Below are 17,504 nucleotides of genomic sequence, written 5' to 3'. Positions count from 1 at the left end.
AGGCGTGCCGAAACCGCCGCAGGAAGACGTGCGGGCGGCTTCGGGCCGCAGAGAATCCGCGCATGGGCCCGGGCGTAGGCGTGGCGGGCCCCCGACCTGCGGCGACGTCCCGTCGCGCGCGTGGGCTGGCAGGCTTTTTAGCCAAGGGAGGCCACGTGGTTCGCAGGCGGCAAGCGGCCAGCCCGCGGCCCGGTGCGCGCGCAGGCAGGCTCCCGCCCTCCGACTCCAAAAAATTTCGCCGAGACGGCGTACCCAACCAAAGCCGGCTCCCAGCTGCCGGCTCGTCAAGATAGGAAGCTGACCGAGCTTCTCGACTCCCACCCAACCTCGAAGCTCAATCAGCTTCGGGGACTACTGTCGGAGTAAATAGCCACGGGTAGCCTAACCGACTGCCCTTGGCTCTTCAAAAATTGTCAGGCCATTGGAGCCTTCAAGCATTCAAGGCATTGGGCCGCCTTCCCCCGGCCGGCTACCCCAGGAGCCGACCCTCAGAAGGCGACCCAGCCTCCAAAATCTCCCCCAAGATAACTGCGAGATGGCCGACTCTAGGAAGTCGGCCATGGAGAACGCCGACTCCCAAGAGCCGGCCATGGAGAACGCCGACTCCAAGAGGTCGGCCAAGACCGCACCCACCAAAACTACGCCCACATAACGGCGACAAGACGGGGTGTGGCCACAGTGCGGCCCACTACCCCCGAATCCCAAGGCAGGCATGGCTACAGGACGCCGTACGGGTCAGCCATCTCCCGTCCGGCTCGGCCCTGTAGCCATGCTGGCCTCGACGTCATCCGCGACGAATGCCAGTACGGCCCACGGGCGGCGGGCCCCTTCAGCCAGAGAGAGGCATGAAGGCGGCCCGGCCTCCCCTAGTTGGCCAGGGGTGTAGCCGGCCCCCAGAAGTCGGCTACTCCCCTCCCTCGAAGCAGGTGCCACATTAAGGAGACAAGACGAGGTAAGGCTACAGTGAGAGCCCTCGAGGTGGCACACTGTAGCCACGCTTACCTCGACGAAGCCCTCGTCATCAGGGGCGAGGCTATAGTAAGTAGCCGCCGACAAGACCCCCAGGCGGTGGGGCCGGCCTGTCGGCCAAGAGGCCGGCGGGACCCACCAGTCGGCGGGCCCCAATAGCCGGCGGAGAAGCCGGCGAGCATAGACACTGACGGCTGGGACCCGCGCCTAGCCGGATTACAATTGTACCCCCGGGGGGTAGGCCTATATAAACCCCCCGGGGCACCCATGCAAAGGGTTGGCTTCTTAGAGTTGCACACACACCATATAGGGAGGGAAGCAAGAGCTAGACTTGCTCTTCTTCTCCCTCAAACCACACAGCTCAAGGAGCATTTGTAGCTACTCTTTCTGATCTAGTGATCATGCGGAGACCCCGCAGAGCAGGACTAGGGGTATTATCTCCACGGAGAGCCCCGAACCTGGGTAAGATTCGCCGGCGAGCATGCCTTCGCCTCATCCCGTTTCCAGGCACCGGCGACGTCTTACTGGCTCCCACAATGATAAGCCACCCGTTGGCATATGTCACCTACCACCCGACAATTAGTTTCAAATATCTTTTTTTCATTTCAAGATTTTAAATTACATTAATTTTTATGCGTGGAGAATTTGTTGGATTTTATATTGATATACATTTATTTTTAAAATCAGTTTGAATGTGAGTCAATATTTTGGGATTAAAAATAGTTCGGACCGCACCGAAATATGCAAAATTTTGTATAATTTTTTAACCATGGCCACAATATGGGCTGTAATGCTAACAAAAAGAATATGGGCTCCAAAAAACCTTAAGAATTAGCAAATGGGCTGTAAATTATTAGAAATAATGGCAGATGGGTTGTATGCTGTTTTCCACAGATTTGAGGCTTTCCTAAAAAAAGGTTGACGCACAAGCACTGACTGTTTCTTCAATCTCTGCTCTTCCTGCTCCAGCCGCTCAAACAAGCGCCGGCGGGACTGCCTGCTCCCTCCTCCCCGCGGCCGGCTGTGCTGCCGCGCAGGCCTCACCGCCCCACCATACTCCCATCGCTAGCCTAGCCATCCCTCTACTCACCCACACCTGCCGTTATTCTCCGGCGACGGCAGACGAACCAGTAAACCCTCGTACAGTCGTACTCCCATCCGCATGGGAAACAACCGCCGAGTCTTCCCTGCCTCCGTGTCGTCCCCTTCCTAGGCCTCGCCATCGTCCACCGCCGTGGTGCTCTCGGCGCGGCATGGTCAATGTGGTCAACGACCGACTTCCATCGGAAGAGTACTGTGCGTGGAGACGCTGACAGCTGGGTCCACGGCCGCAGCAAGGAAGTGCCTCCTTATTACGTGCAAAATAATTATTCCTCCACCTGACAGCGGGGACCCACTGGACGGGCCACCGTATTTCGCGAAAAAAATGTTTCCCCCCTGACTGCTGGGACCCACCAGCTACACCTTCGCACGCAAGGAAGTGCGTCCGGGCAAAAAAAACAAAACGATTCGCCCCCCTGACTGCTGGGACCCACCAGCTACATCTTCGCACGCAAGGAAGTGCCTGACAGTCGGGACCCACCTAGTCGAAGCGTACGTAGCGTTGTCATTCTGTTCGCGAACGTGTACGTACATATATACTGGTGGATGTAGAGGCGCGCACGTGTCGTAGTAGAGGCGCGCACGTACCATGTACACGTACGTACAGCGGACAGGGTGCAAGAAAGAAAATACAGCCACGTATATGTACATACGGGCAGGGTCTAGAACGCCTACTCGCGCATACGTACGGCCAGGGCTCGTGTACATGGCTGGGTCGGAACGGAGAAACGGCGTCGTCGTCATGTTCATGGGGAGGCAACGGAATGCTTCGTATTCATGGCGAGGCAACGGAATGCGTCGTGTTCATCGGGAGGCAACGGAACACGTGGGAGCCAACCGGCTGGGTCGGAACGAAATGCGTGGTCGTGTTCATCGGGAGGGCTTGGATGGAACAGGCAATGGAAACGAGGCCTGGCGTACCGCACAACGGAGGAAACGGACCTCCTACGTTCGGAACGGGGTCCTGTTGATCGGGAGGGGTCTGGCGTACCGCAAAACGGACGAAACGGACCTCCTACGGTCGAAACGGGGGTCCTGTTGATCGGGAGGGGTGTGGCGTACCGCAAAACAGACGAAACGGACCTCCTACGATCGAAACGGGGGTCCTGTTGATCGGGAGGGGTGTGGCGTACTGCAAAACGGACGAAACGGACCTCCTACGGTCAAAACGGGGGTCCTGTTCATCGGGAGGGGTGTGGCGTACCGCAAAACGGGACTCCACGGGATATTGTTCATCTCCACCGTCGACCTCCTCCAGCCTCCACGGGCTACCGTCGACCTCCTCCAGCCTCCACGGGCTCCTGTTCATCCAGCCTCCACCGCGCGCTACTCCACCGGCTACTGTTCAACCACCCCTCCACGGGCACCCCTCCACTGTCTACTGTTCATCCAGCCCTCCACACCACGGGGTCCTGTTCAACCAGCCCTCCACGGGCACTCCTCCACCATCTACTGTTCATCCAGCCCTCCACACCATGGGGTGCTGTTCATCCAGAGGCAACGCCACCGCTCACTGTTCATCCAACCCCCCCCCCCCCCCCCCGCGCAACGCTCACTGTTCATCCCAGAGGCAGCATCGATCGGCTTCAGTTAGCAGCAGTAGCGAAGGAATCGCTCGATCGGGTTCGGTTAACAGCCATCGATCGATTGCTCGGGTTCAGTAACGCGTAGCCTGCAGTGCAATCGCTCGGGTTCAGTTAGAGCCCAACGCCTCGCTCGGGTTCAGTTAGAGCCAATGCCTCGCATACATGCGCGTACGTGTACGAGAGAAACGCGCATCGCTCAACCCCCGACCTCCCACCGTAACCGGGAACTCGCCGAAATTTTCCTCGCCCTCGCTTCTACCACGGTTTTTTCCGTCATGGACGGCCCAAAGAATGTCATGCAGCTGCGTCTCCGGCCCGCCCAGGACGAAAAGCCCATTTTCTGTCATGATTGTTTGTCATAGAAGTAGGAGCCCACCACATCTATGATGATACCGGGTTTTGTCACAATTATCGTCATAGAAGTGTCATATGTATGACAGAATTTTTTTTGTTCGGCCCAAAATGTCACGGATGTGTCTTTTTTTGTAGTGGTGTGCGTACGTGCATGTGTTCGTGAGTGCATGTGTACGTGTTAGTGTTGCACACCTGCATGCGTGCGTGTGTTCGTTATATGTGTATGTGTCAGTGTTGCATGCCCGCATGCGTGCGTGTGTTCGTGCGAGTGTTGCGTGCGTGCATGTGTACGTGTGGGGTGAGGCTACACGTCAGTCGGCTGACTTTTTCATCTCTGGTCAGTCGATTTTCCAGCCGTTGGATACGAATCAAGGGCCTGCAGTTTATCTTCAACCTCCACCCCCTGAGCCGCCAGCCTCCACTGGCCAAACCACCGCCCCGCGCCTTCCGCGGCCGGCCCGCGCCGCCCCGCCTGCCCCGAAAGCACTCCCCGCCGCCGGTCCGCTGCCGCTCCGGCCATCCCTCTAGGCCCCCCGCGCCGAGCTTTTTCTCTGGCGATCCCCATGCCACCGCCCAATCACCGCGCCCCTCCCTCACCGCCGGCGACTGCCAACCAGAGGTCTCATGACTTCGAATCTCCACCGACCACTAATTTATTAGGGATATTTAAATTAGTGCCCCTGGTTCCTTAGTTGTGCTCACTTTTCCCCACGCTCCAAACGTTTGCTCACTTTTCCCCTCTTCCTTAGCTGAAACTCTCACAAATGCTCATAGCGGGCGTTTGCCGTCTTGACCATCCATTGACCATTCATTGCTGACGAGTGGGACCGACTCTTCGTCTGACTGTTGCTTGCTGACGGGTGGGACCGCAAGGAGACACGTATTAGGCAGCTTGCCTGAATCTGAAACAGATCGAGACAGGCCGCACTGCACCGCGCCGCCCCGCCCCCTCTGTCGGCGTCGTGCCGCATCCACCGCAGTTGTTTCCTCCACCCTATGCCCCTATTCAGTTCATCGGCGACGCCGCGTCTCCGCCAGATATAGCCCACCTCCCCATCTGGGATTACATAGCGATGTTGAGTGAGGACGGCCGGACTGCAGTCGACCGTGGAGAGGATTGGGTCGTATCCGCGGCAGATAATTCATGGATTAAACCTGGGTAAGCATTATTTCCTCTCGAATTGACGTTCTAAGTCGTATTGTAGGCCATATTTGACTTCTGTTTGCTTGAATCGTTTGAATTTGTGCTTGATTTTACCCGGCTAACTGAAGCCTTTGTTTCCTTCAACAAAATAGGATTGATCCCGCGCTGGCTTTCCAGCTGGCGATTAGAATGGAAACTAGTGTGCTGCATGGTACTAAACCGCATTTGATTTCATCATTTTTCTATCCCAAAGTGGTAGAAACCAGCATATCTTTCAAAGATTTGCGAGCTGAGCTCCGAAACACCTATCCCTGGAGTGATGCCGATGCTGTTGAACTGAATTACTTCAGCAGTGACGAGCAAAGATTTCTCCCACTAACTTGCGACGATCATATGCCGTTGCTTTTTGCTGGGATTGCTGGCTGCCGATTCGGTAAACTCCAAATCGATGTGCTTCAGCCATGCGCAGAACGGGCGAAGGGGAAGGGAGTTCAGACATCATCTGTCTGTGCTAATAGCCAGCACCCCGGCACTCCTTGTAGGTCGACACCAAGTAAAGCAAGTGGTTCATGGAGCCACAACATGCCTGCTGCCAATTCTGGTTCCGATTCAGCTGCTGCTTCTCGTGTACCTTCTGTAGTTGGTGTAGAAGAAGATGCAGAACCTGATGAGGCAGTGCCTACAAACGATGATGAAGACGAGATGATGTTTCCTGAACTGGTCGATGTAGCCAGTCAGCAAGCAGTGGATGACGAATATATGGAGGAGCCCATCAGCCAAGCTAGGTTTGATGACACTGACGATGAAGAGAACATGGAGAACATGGACAGCTTAACCGAGGATGAATACGATGGTGATGACATGCCAACAATTGAGTGGAATAGGGAAAAACCTGAGCTTAGTGTAGGTACCATTTTCCAATCAATGGTGGACTGTCGGAATGCAGTGACAACATGGTGCATTATATCTGAAAACACCTATAAGATTAAAAGGAGTGAGCCAGCAAGGTTCACAGTATTTTGTCCATATCCTAGGTGTAGGTGGAAGTTGCATGCATCTCGTATGAGAAAGGGCAAATATATTCAGGTAATCCAAGTTCAGTTAGTAATTTAGTTTCAGATCGTTGAGTAAGGTTTCTTAACTATTTTTTACCCTTTTATTTTGTTTCAGATAAAGAAAAACCCACACAAGCACACATGTCCACCTGGAGGGGGAGGGGGGAAGGCCAAAACCAAGCTAGCAAAAACTAGGTGGGTGGCAGATGCTATATTGGATTGGCTGAGAGAAGAACCTGGACTTGGTCCAACAGCACTCCATGGGAAGCTTTTCGAGAAGTACAAGATAGAAATTCCTTACATGAGAATTTTCAATGCTAGGGAAAAGGCTCTTGACATAATTAATGGTCAATGGAATGACAGTTTTCAGCTGCTTTACACTTTCAAAGCTGAAGTGGAGATGGCAAGTCCAAGGAGTGTTGTAGAGATTGACAAGCATACAGTTCCATTCAAAAAAAGAAAGTCATTTCAGAAGGAGTGCTTCAGAAGGGCTTTTGTTTGTTTCAAGGCTTGCTGGCAGGGGTTTCTAGATGGTTGCAGGCCCTATTTGGCTGTAGATGCTACACATTTGACTGGAAGATGGAGAAGACAGCTAGTAGCAGCTTCTGCAGTTGATGGACACAACTGGCTATTCCCAGTTGCATTTGGTGTGGTGGAGGCAGAGTCTGAGGAAAGTTGGGTCTGGTTTCTGCAGCAGTTGCGCAACATTATAGGCACACCCCCAGGTTTAGCTATACACATAGATGCTTGCAAGGGTTTAGAGAGTGCAGTGGAAATTGTATTCCCTGGAGTGGAGCATAGGGAATGTATGCGACACCTAGCGCATAATTTCAAAAAGAAGTTCAAAGGTAAAGTTTATGATGAGAACTTATGGCCAGCATCATACACATGCAGCAAAAGGAAGCATGAACACCATTTGAGAGTGTTGTATGCTCAAAATCCTCTTGTGAAGGAGTACATGGATGCACATCATGGTAAGGTGTGGTCAAGAAGCAAATTCAACGAAATCTGCAAAGTAGATTATGTGACCAGTAACCTTGCAGAATGCTTCAATTCAAAGTTCAAGTCAGTGAAAGGGCTCTTGTTGTGGCAAGCATTTGACAAGATGAGGCAAATGATCATGATAAAGATGGCTCTTCGCAAAAGAATTGCAGAAACACAATATGTTGGTCATCAAATGCTCCCATCACTGATTAAGGCATTGCACTTGAAGGCAAGAGGACTGAAGATGAAATGTATTCGATCTAGTACATATGAGGGAGAGGTTACCTATACTGACACTAAAAATAGGGTATGGAGGTATCCTGTGAACCTAAGTACTAGAGAATGTACTTGTAGGCAATGGCAGATCCGTGGGAAGCCATGCATACATGCCCTACATCTGATGACCGTTATCGAGGGTGCAGATGGTGAAGTTGATCAATATTGCTCTGAGTATTTCTCTATTGCCAAATTTATGGCTGCTTATGCTGACAATGTGCCTGCACTATCGGGGAAAGATCGATGGTACATAGTAGATCCAGGGTTCAAACTCCACGCTCCTGTCATTACTAGACCACCAGGAAGACTAAGGAACCAGAGGATTAGAGCAGGTGAGGAGGGTCGTCTACCAAAGAAGCGTGCTTGCAAAAAATGTGGAGTTCTGGGGCATATTGCTAGGCTTTGTACCAATGCAGTGGATGCATCATTTGGAGAGGAGGAAAGATGGACAGCAGCCAATGCTGAGGAGAATGCAGCAGCAATGGAGACTGAAGATGCAGTGGAGAATGCAGCAGCAAATGAAGCATCTTGGTATGTGTTTGCACCCTTTGTAGAATGCAGCTACCCTTTTGTTTGCATGTGTTCTCTTTTTTGCCAGTGGCTTATAATTTTATTTACCAGCTCTAGGGAGAAAAGGCTAAGAGATGAAGAAGCAGAAGATTTTGAAACCATGGCCCTTGATGGTTTTGAAGCTATAAGAGAGGAAGAGGAGGGGGTAATTTTTCCAATTGTGCCTTTAAAGATTACTGAACCCATAGATGACCGTCAAATGGTCGTCCAGTGCTCGGCGAGTGGAACTACTCCATCAGCACCTCCACGGGGAAAACCCCAAGTAAAGCCCAAGATCAAAAGGAACGAGAGTCTGAAAGAAAAGAGCATCTCAACTAGGGAAACCAGGAGCAAGACGGTGAAGCCAGCTGCAAACACAAGGAGCAAGTCGAAAATTTGAATTAAGTTGTTGGGAAATGTTTGTGTTGTCAATTTGAGGGCGAGTCGATCGCTTAAAACTTGGTAGATTTGTATTAAGATGTTGGCATCTTAGAACTTGGTAGATTTGAGCTACTGTGAAAACTTATCAGTTGTAATAATGTTGCTTCTACTTTGGTTTCTTATTTGAGTCAGAATTCAAATTTCCATCAAAATTTGAATTTAAATCAATATTTAAATTTGGGCCAAAATTTGGATTCGAGCCAAAGTTGAAGTTGAACATTGGAGGTTCATTGCTCTGTGCGGTGTATTTGATCGAGCATTTGAAGTCCAATATTCGTAGGTGAACAGTCCGAATGAGAAATGTGCTAGAAACGAGCTCGAAAGCTAGGGTAAACAGCCCTATTTGAAATCAAGTTTTTTTTACCTTGCCTAAATGAGGCATATATATTTTTATTAACACTCGTTCCATATATATAGGGTAAAAACAAAGTCTCACTATTTATTGATTAATATTCATATTACTACATTTTTTTTGAAACAATATGCTTTTAATTCAAAACCGTCAAATAACACATTTTAGATATGAAAATGAAAAAGTAAGTTCAGATCCTTCTTATTCACTCCAAAATGAAGCTATGGAGATTTTTCCAATTTTTTTGAATTATTTTGATTTTTTTCAAACCCAAAACCCTCTCTCCCTATTCTACGAACTCTGAACATGTTCATAGGTGATAGCTCATTTGTGTGAAGCCTTTTTTCATGAAAATGACCTACACCAAGTTTATATTTTTTTTTCTCATAACCTTGTCACATATGACGGCTATGTGCGCAAGAATTACAACATTTTGATTTTTTTTGAATTTTCTAAAAACATTTGAACTTGATTTCGAAAGATCACTTCAAAAAATGTTTTTTTCAAAAAAACGCCCCTATACCGAGTTTATATTTTTTTATGGTAACTAGGTCTCATAAACGGATGAACTACGTTTGTTTTATATTTTTGCGATTTTTTCTAATTTAGTTATGGCCATTTGAAATCTGGTCAAACCCTAATAACCCCGTTGACTCGCTCATAACCCCGCAGAAATGCTCCAAACCCTAGCGTCGAACGTCCGCCGTCGGATCCTACCAAGCGCCAAACACCACCCGTCAGATGTGGGGCAGGCATGCGTGATCCGCGTGATGCATCCTGATTGGCTACTGCACTGTCCTTCTCGGGTTTTTACGATCTACCCCACTTTACATATGAAATTGTATTTTTCGCACATGACCACCACATGTCAGTGTTAAGAGTTGGTTCAAATATTCAAACTACAAAATACAATGTGGCAAATCGTCAATATAGCTTCCCCTTCTCCTCTTCTCCATCTGACAGACAAAGGCATCGAGCAGATCGGGCAATTCCTCTGTTTCTTTCCCCATATTCTCGTTCTTCTTCCTCTCAAGCAATTCCTCTGTTTCTTTCCCCATCTTCTCGTTCTTCTTCCTCTCGAGCAATTCCTCTGTTTCTTTCCCCATCTTCTCTTTCTTCTTCCTCTCGAGCAATTCCTCTGTTTCTTCCTCTCGGGCGATATGTCGACCTCCTCGTCAGCCCCCCGTTCCACGTGGCCGGTGTATGGTCCAGTGCCGATGACTCAATGCACTGATTGCCCACAGACTGCGCCACTGAAGCGGTTGACTTCAAAGGAGGAGAAGAATGGGAACTTTGGGTGCGAGTTCGTCAAATGCGAGAGCAAGCCGGAGGGGCAGGTTAGATCTGAGTTTTCCTCGCATCCTTTATCTCTAATTTCTCAAAAAATCTATCAGATTTGGATTTAGGTTACATGATTTCGTTTTCAGATCGTGAAGAAATGCCACCATTTCGAGTGGATGGATGATTACATCCAGAGGCTTCAAGGTTTGGGCTTGCTGGATTCGAGGGGGAATGCAATCCACGAGTTCAATTTGCCCCATGACAGTGCCGCTCCGGCAGCAGCAGCGCGTCCGGAATACCCGACGGTGGTAGATGTCGAACTGAAGACGGAATTGAAGAAGATGAACAAGAACTTCAAGCAGCTAATTGAGTTGAAGAAGCAATCCAATCTGATAGCTTTAGGAATACTTGCTCTAGGAATTTTTTACTTGATGGCCATCTCTCGTTGGAGATGTTTGTCTACTGTTGTTGCCACTGTTTAGCAATCCAAGTCTGTTTATCTCAAATGCAACTCTGTTTAGTGCAACTGTCGATCTCTGAATGTATGCAGTTTACTGTTAAGTTTCGACACTTTCAGTTTCGGCATAAGACAACTACCAGTTCAGTGATAGGATTATTTTGTTAGCTAATAACCTCGAGTGTTGGATCATACCCTAGCTCGTCAGATGACAGTAAGCAGTACTTGAGCAGCACAAGGGATATACATCAAGTTCATCTCTTCTCTCTCGCACTTGCCAAACTTTTTTCCTAGAGTTCGTCAGTTCTGCTAGAAACCTTGTTCGCGGGCCCAAAGAGAATCAAGCTGCAATAGGCCCACAAAGGATAAATGAGGCCCAGAAACAAGCGATGTTTCTTTTTTTTGTTTAGGAACGATTGCTTTGTTCTTTTTTGTTTCTAATTGCTTTTTTCATTAATTTGATTGCCCAATCTCTTCTATCTCATTGAGGATTTTTTTTGCTTTCCTTTATGGGTCCCTTCATTTTTTAGAATCAAAGTATTTGCAAACCGCAGTATTATTATGCCTAGCGAACCAATACTTCATGATTGGAAAAAGAGGTCTGACCCTCTTTTTTATATACTTCAAACATAGTGTAGTTTTCTACATATTAAAGTATATAAAACTACACTTTTGACTAAAGCCAAACATCTCAAAGTATTTGATACTTCAATATTTCTGAAAACCAAAGTATTCTTGGAATACCTAAAAAATACAGAGCTCTCAAACCAAAGCCGTGTACAAATGTACAATATGTTCTTATTTTTAGAAGGCATCTATAAACACATCATTTTTATTTCGTTTGGTTAATTTTCCCCACGCCAATTAGCCGTGTCTAAACTTGGGACAAACAAAATACAAACATAACAAAGAATTAATATAACACACATAACTTAACTTAGATAGGGTTGCTAGGGCAACATAAGTTCTTACATATAACATAACCTTACATAGATAGGGTAGCTAGGTCGGGCAACACACACACCAAACTCACACTACATAGTAGATAGGGTAGCTAGGGCAACACCGCCATGTCTTCACCATCGTCTTCACATTAACCGCCGGCTTCACCGTCTTCTTCGTCACCGGCTTCAGTACTGCTCCTCCTCAAGGCCGTTGTCGCCGAGGTAGTACGGGAGGCTGTGCATGCGGTTGCGAGCGGGGAAGATGCTCTCGAAGTCGGTGAAGATGTTATAGGTGGTGAATGCAATGAACTCGCACCCACACCAATACACCTTGCCGAGCAGGTAGTAGGCATCGAACCTGTTGGTGAAGTGGACGACGAGCCCTACCACTGGAGCGTTGGCGTGGGGACGCTGCTCCACGAGGTTGAACATGGGCGGCGAGCCCGCCGGGAGGTGGTGGAAGCCCGCACGGAGGAACCCTCGTGCAAGCTCAGTGCTACCCCTCCAGCGTGAGAATGCCCACACGCGGAGTGATGCCTCGACGACGACGTTGGCGGGGTACCACCGTTCCGGCACGGTGGGCGGCTCTTGGAATGTCGGCCCGTTGTACTGCATCTTGAACGCTTCGCTGAGTGGAACGGCTTTGGCTTTTGGGCGAAGAAGAGAAGTGGCAGGCGCAGATGGATCTGTAGAAGAAGAGGCAATGAAGGGCAGTTTAAATAGCCGAGGGAGATGAAGTGGGTACACGCGCAAACGGCGTAGATCGTGACTTAGTGCGTGCGTGAACCGATGCAATCATCAATGTGTGAACATGAATCAATGCGAACGTGCTTTGCATGCTCTGCGTTGGCGGCTGCCTGCCTCCCCCTTCTGCGTGCTCTGCATTGGCGGCTGCCTCAACTGAATCGAGCGGCAGCCGTGCGGCGTGACCGATGCCTCGACATATGGACGCGAGCGTGCGTGCAGCCTGCCCCTTCTGCCACTGGCACGTATGCCTGCGACGCGTGAAACGATGCTGCAGAGCGACTGAATCCACCGGCAACCGTGCGGCACGAATCGATGCGTGCGTGTTGGCGTGCATGCATGCGTTTAGGTCTAGGTCACTAGATGCGTGCGTGGCGGTGTTCGCATGCATAGCAGGCTACATCGATGCCAAAGCCGGGCATGCATAGCAGGCTGCATCCATCGATAGCAGGCTTTTTTAATTTATTACCAACAAACTAACGGGCCCGTCCTATGAACACAAACACGGCCCAACCAACGAAGCCACAACCACAGTCAACAGAGTCCAACGTGGCCCCACAAGTCAGTTAATGGCCAAGACGGCAAACGTCTGTTATGAACATTTTTGAGAGTTTCAGCTAAGGGAGTGGGGAAAAGTGAGCAAAAGTTTGAAGCGTGGGGAAAACTGAGCACAACTAAGGAATTGGGGGCACAGATGGAATAAGCCCAATTTATTACCATTTTTGTCTTTCATATACGCGCTGACGGGTGGGCCCTATGGTAATGTGCACTGCTGAATGTGGACCGTTTGACTGGTCAATTGATCGTGTCATCAACAAATTACGGAGCTGTATGGTGAGACAATGACCGTATGATCACCCTAAAATGTATTTTATTAACACAGTACAGACTCAAACTACCATTTCTTTCTTTCATATACACGCTGACAAGTGGGCCCCGATGGTGCAACACTAGTTGCGCCACGTGGAACGTTTGACTGGTCAATTGATTGTGTCATCAACAAAATACGGAGTTGTACGGGTGAGCCAGTGGCCATATAATCACAACATGTATTTTTTTAATACGGTACGGATGCAAACGCTCATATATACGCGCAAGCACTCACCGCTATAAGCGCACACACGCAGACCCTACCCCTATGAGCACCTTCGAGGGAGTGAGCCAGCATATGAACTTGAGATTTTACGAAGTCACCATAGGTTCCTCGTAGTCGAGTGGAACGTCTCCCCCCACTGAACGCACATCGCCGGGAAATACTGAAATTAACCCAGGATAAATGCGAGCACCAGGACTTTAACCCTAGTGGGCTCGGGAAACCACTGTCCTCCTAACCATCCAACCACGGGTTGGTTAGCACCACAAAATCTATGTGGTGACTGTGATGAGCTTATTCTGAAGTCCAGTGACCATATCGTGCTTTCGCTTCCAATACAATGACCGTAAGTGTCGTCAACAAAATACGGAGCACGCATCAAATACAATGTCCGTCGGTGTCATCAACAAAATACGGAGATGTATCATGAGCTAGATACCGTATGATCACCACGAGAATGTATATGGTGACCGTAATGTGCATATTCTGAAGTCCAGTGACCGTATAGTGCTTTCGCTTGAAATACAGTGACCGTCACGCGTGAATGTGTCAGGGGCACGCATACTTTTAGAGGGCCGAGAGATAGTTTGTGTGCGTACGTGAAAGTGGTGTAGAAAGAGGGGGTGTCCGGTGGAGACAGGAGAGATATGCCCTTCGTTTCTCTTTCCCGTGACTAATATTTTAGGAGAAAATATAAACATTCACAATGTAGAACAATTTTTTTTGGATGCACCATGCAACTAACTTTCATGTGTATAACATTGTACTATTGTATATGCTTATTTTCGTAGTGGCCGATTGCGTGTGTGGTGTGGTGTTGGAAATATGCCCTAGAGGCAATAATAAATGGTTATTATTATATTTCTTTGTTCATGGTAATTGTCTATTGTTCATGCTATAATTGTATTGTCCGGAAATCGTAATACATGTGTGAATACATAGACCACAACGTGTCCCTAGTAAGCCTCTAGTTGACTAGCTCGTTGATCAACTGATAGTCATGGTTTGCTGACTATGGGCATTGGATGTCATTGATAACGGGATCACATCATTGGGAGAATGATGTGATGGACAAGACCCAATCCTAAGCATAGCATAAAAGATCGTGTAGTTTCGTTTGCTAGAGCTTTTCCAATGTCAAGTATCTTTTCCTTAGACCATGAGATCGTGCAACTCCCGGATACCGTAGGAGTGCTTTGGGTGTGCCAAACGTCACAACGTAACTAGGTGACTATAAAGGTGCACTACGGGTATCTCCGAAAGTGTCTGTTGGGTTGGCACGGATCGAGACTGGGATTTGTCACTCCGTGTGACGGAGAGGTATCTCTGGGCCCACTCGGTAATGCATCATCATAATGAGCTCTATGTGACTAAGGCGTTAGTCACGGGATCATGCATTGTGGTACGAGTAAAGAGACTTGCCTGTAACGAGATTGAACAAGGTATTGGGATACCGACGATCGAATCTCGGGCAAGTAACATACCGATTGACAAAGGGAATTGCATACGGGATTGATTGAATCCTCGACATCGTGGTTCATCCGATGAGATCATCGTGGAACATGTGGGAGCCAACATGGGTATCCAGATCCCGCTGTTGGTTATTGACCAGAGAGGCGTCTCGGTCATGTCTGCATGTCTCCCGAACCCGTAGGGTCTACACACTTAAGGTTTGGTGACGCTAGGGTTGAAGAGATATGAGTATGCGGAAACCCGAAAGTTGTTCGGAGTCCCGGATGAGATCCCGGACGTCACGAGGAGTTCCGGAATGGTCCGGAGGTAAAGAATTATATATAGGAAGTCAAGTTTCGGCCACAAGGAAAGTTTCGGGGGTTACCAGTATTGTACCGGGACCACCGGAAGGGTCCCAGGGGTCCATCGGGTGGGGCCACCTATCCCGGAGGGCCCCGTGGGCTGAAGTGGGAAGGGTACCAGCCCCTAGTCGGCTGGGCGCCCCCCCCCATGGGCCTCCCCCCTGCGCCTAGGGTTGGAAACCCTAGGGTGGGGGGGCGCCCCACTTGCCTTGTGTCGTGGTATTCTCACGGGGGGGTGTGAGGCGACAGATGCCACAAGGGCTTAGTGTGAGGGTAAGACTGCTGCTGATAGGCCCGGGAGCGGGTATGCGAGTAGCACGCGCTAGTTTACCCAGGTTCGGGGCTCTCCGGAGAGATAATACCCCTACTCCTGCATGTCTGTGTATCTGTAGTATATCTGGTACAGAGTTGCTCCTGGAGCTGTGTCTGAGATCAGTGCCTAGTGCGTCTGACCTGGTATATGCATGCGTATGGGGGATGCTAGTGGCCGGCCATGCTCATGGTCGTGAGCATATGGGTGCTCCCGTGTGAGTGTGTGTCCATCGAGTCCCCTTGGATGGATGGATGGATGGCTATATATAGTGTGGAGCTAGCTTACTATCTAAGCTATGTGGTGGTATGGGAGCAAGGCATGGTGCATGTCATGCTTGTCCCCTGGGTCACTTCATAAATAGTGCCAGGGGACAAGTGACACTATACATGATGGCTGGGGTGACACGTGAATAGTGCTTGGGCACGGCCGTCTCGTCGGTGTCTTGTCGATGTCGGGTCGGGCTGCAGTCGACAGCCGGCTGGTTGGCGCAGTCGGCAGTCGGCAGCCGGCCGGGCAGAGCAGTCGAATGGGGAGCCGGCAGGAGCGGCCGGGTAGTCGGACTGAGGGGCTTTGCTAGCCCCGATGTCTTGAAATATTGTCTTGCCGTCTTCGGGATACCCGTGGCCAATTACTCATAAAGAAAACGGCCGGGTCGCCCGAACCGCTTTTCTTCCCGGACGTTTTTCGCGTGGGTGGCCTCCAGCGTTCACTCTTGCTAGCCGGACAGCCGCTCCGCGGTCTGTGACTAAGAGTGGGCCTTTGGTACCGCGCACGCTACTAAGCCGTCTGCGGGAACAAACGTCTCAGGCCAAGCGGCCAGCCCCCGGGTCAACTCTGGCTGGCGCCGGGGCGAACAGTGCTGCAACTGTAATAAAATGCGAAGATAGCCCCCGAGCATCGCTCGAGGCTATCTGTGCTCTCGCGGTGAAAAAATATGCGGGTGAGGAGCTCACATTGATTTTCGTGTAGCCGAGGCGGAGTTTGCCGAAGAGAGCCGGCGCACCCGCTGGGTGTAGCTTTCGAGCCCCCGGGCGCTCGAAGGAGGGTCCCGGCCGGTCAGGCTCGACCGGCCAGGCGGCGAGGCGTCTTGCAGCGCCCTTTTTCTTCTTCTGCCGGCTGCTGGCAGCCGGACAAAACTCTTCTCTTGTCTGCAATCTTCCGTGGGGGCGCGCCAGTGCACCCACTGGGTGTAGCCCCCGAGATTCGGGCCGACTGCTGAGCAGTCGGGCCGGATCTTCCGGCAACTACTTTGTCTTCTTTCCTCGCGGGGGCGCGTCAGCGCACCCGCTGGGTGTAGCCCCCGAGATTCGGGCCGACTGCTGAGCAGTCGAGCCGGATCTCCCGGCGACTGCTTTGTCTTCTTTCCTCGCGGGGGCGCGTCAGCGCACCCGCTGGGTGTAGCCCCCGAGATTCGGGCCGACTGCTGAGCAGTCGGGCCGGATCTCTCGGTGACTACTTTGTCTTCTCTCCTCGCGGGGGCGCGTCAGCGCACCCGCTGGGTGTGCCGTCGGAGCAGGAGGCAGACCAGCTGGCTTGGCACTACCGACAGCGTGGGTCACGACTGACCGTCCGAGTGGCGAAGCAGGCGGACGAATCATCCGGACGTTTTTCTTTTCTTCTCTTGTGTCCCAGCCGACTTCTTTCTCTTTTCTCTCTCTCTTTTTTTCAGAGCCGGCGGCCGGCCTCTCCCTTTCCTTTTGCACAAGCCGGCCCTCTGTTTCTTCTCGAGCACCCGGCCAAGGCGGAGCTGGCAGGGGCAAGCCGTACGGAGCCGACGCGGGCGGCCGCGGCCGTGTCCGGGTGCGGCGAGCTGGAGACTGGGCACAGCAGGCGGCACACGGCTGGGCGCGCGAGGTGGAGCTGGCCAGAGGGGCGCGGGAGCGCAGGGGAGTCGGCCGCGGAGGTGCGGAGCCGGCTGGCGGTCCCGCAGGGAGGAAGGCGGCCGCGGCGACCCGGCGCGCAGGGGAGTCGGCCGCGGAGGTGCGGAGCCGGCTGGCGGTCCCGCGGGGAGGGAGGCGGCCGCGGCGACCCGGCGCGCAGGGGAGTC

The 17,504-nt window shown here is 51.0% G+C and overlaps 1 protein-coding gene across 1 annotated transcript; it reads left to right on the top strand.

Moving 5' to 3' along the window:
• Nucleotides 1-5,776: 5,776 nt before the first annotated feature.
• On the top strand, nt 5,777-10,653 carry LOC120964034 (uncharacterized). The gene is made up of 2 exons (XM_040388487.2): nt 5,777-10,148; nt 10,239-10,653. The coding sequence occupies exon 1, from the start codon at nt 6,511-6,513 to the stop codon at nt 8,416-8,418; it is 1,908 nt and encodes a 635-aa protein (XP_040244421.2). The 5' UTR covers nt 5,777-6,510; the 3' UTR covers nt 8,419-10,148; nt 10,239-10,653.
• The last annotated feature ends 6,851 nt before the right edge of the window (nt 10,654-17,504 follow it).

The sequence above is a fragment of the Aegilops tauschii genome, chromosome 5 (genome assembly GCF_002575655.3).
Source record: "Aegilops tauschii subsp. strangulata cultivar AL8/78 chromosome 5, Aet v6.0, whole genome shotgun sequence".
NCBI classification, from domain to species: Eukaryota; Viridiplantae; Streptophyta; class Magnoliopsida; order Poales; family Poaceae; genus Aegilops; species Aegilops tauschii.
Note: the sequence above shows the minus strand (reverse complement) of the source record. Positions and strands in the feature narration are given on the sequence as shown.

Coding starts and splice junctions, on each gene's coding strand:
- LOC120964034 (XM_040388487.2), top strand. CDS start 6,511: ATGAGAATTTTCAATGCTAGGGAAAAGGCTCTTGACATAATTAATGGT.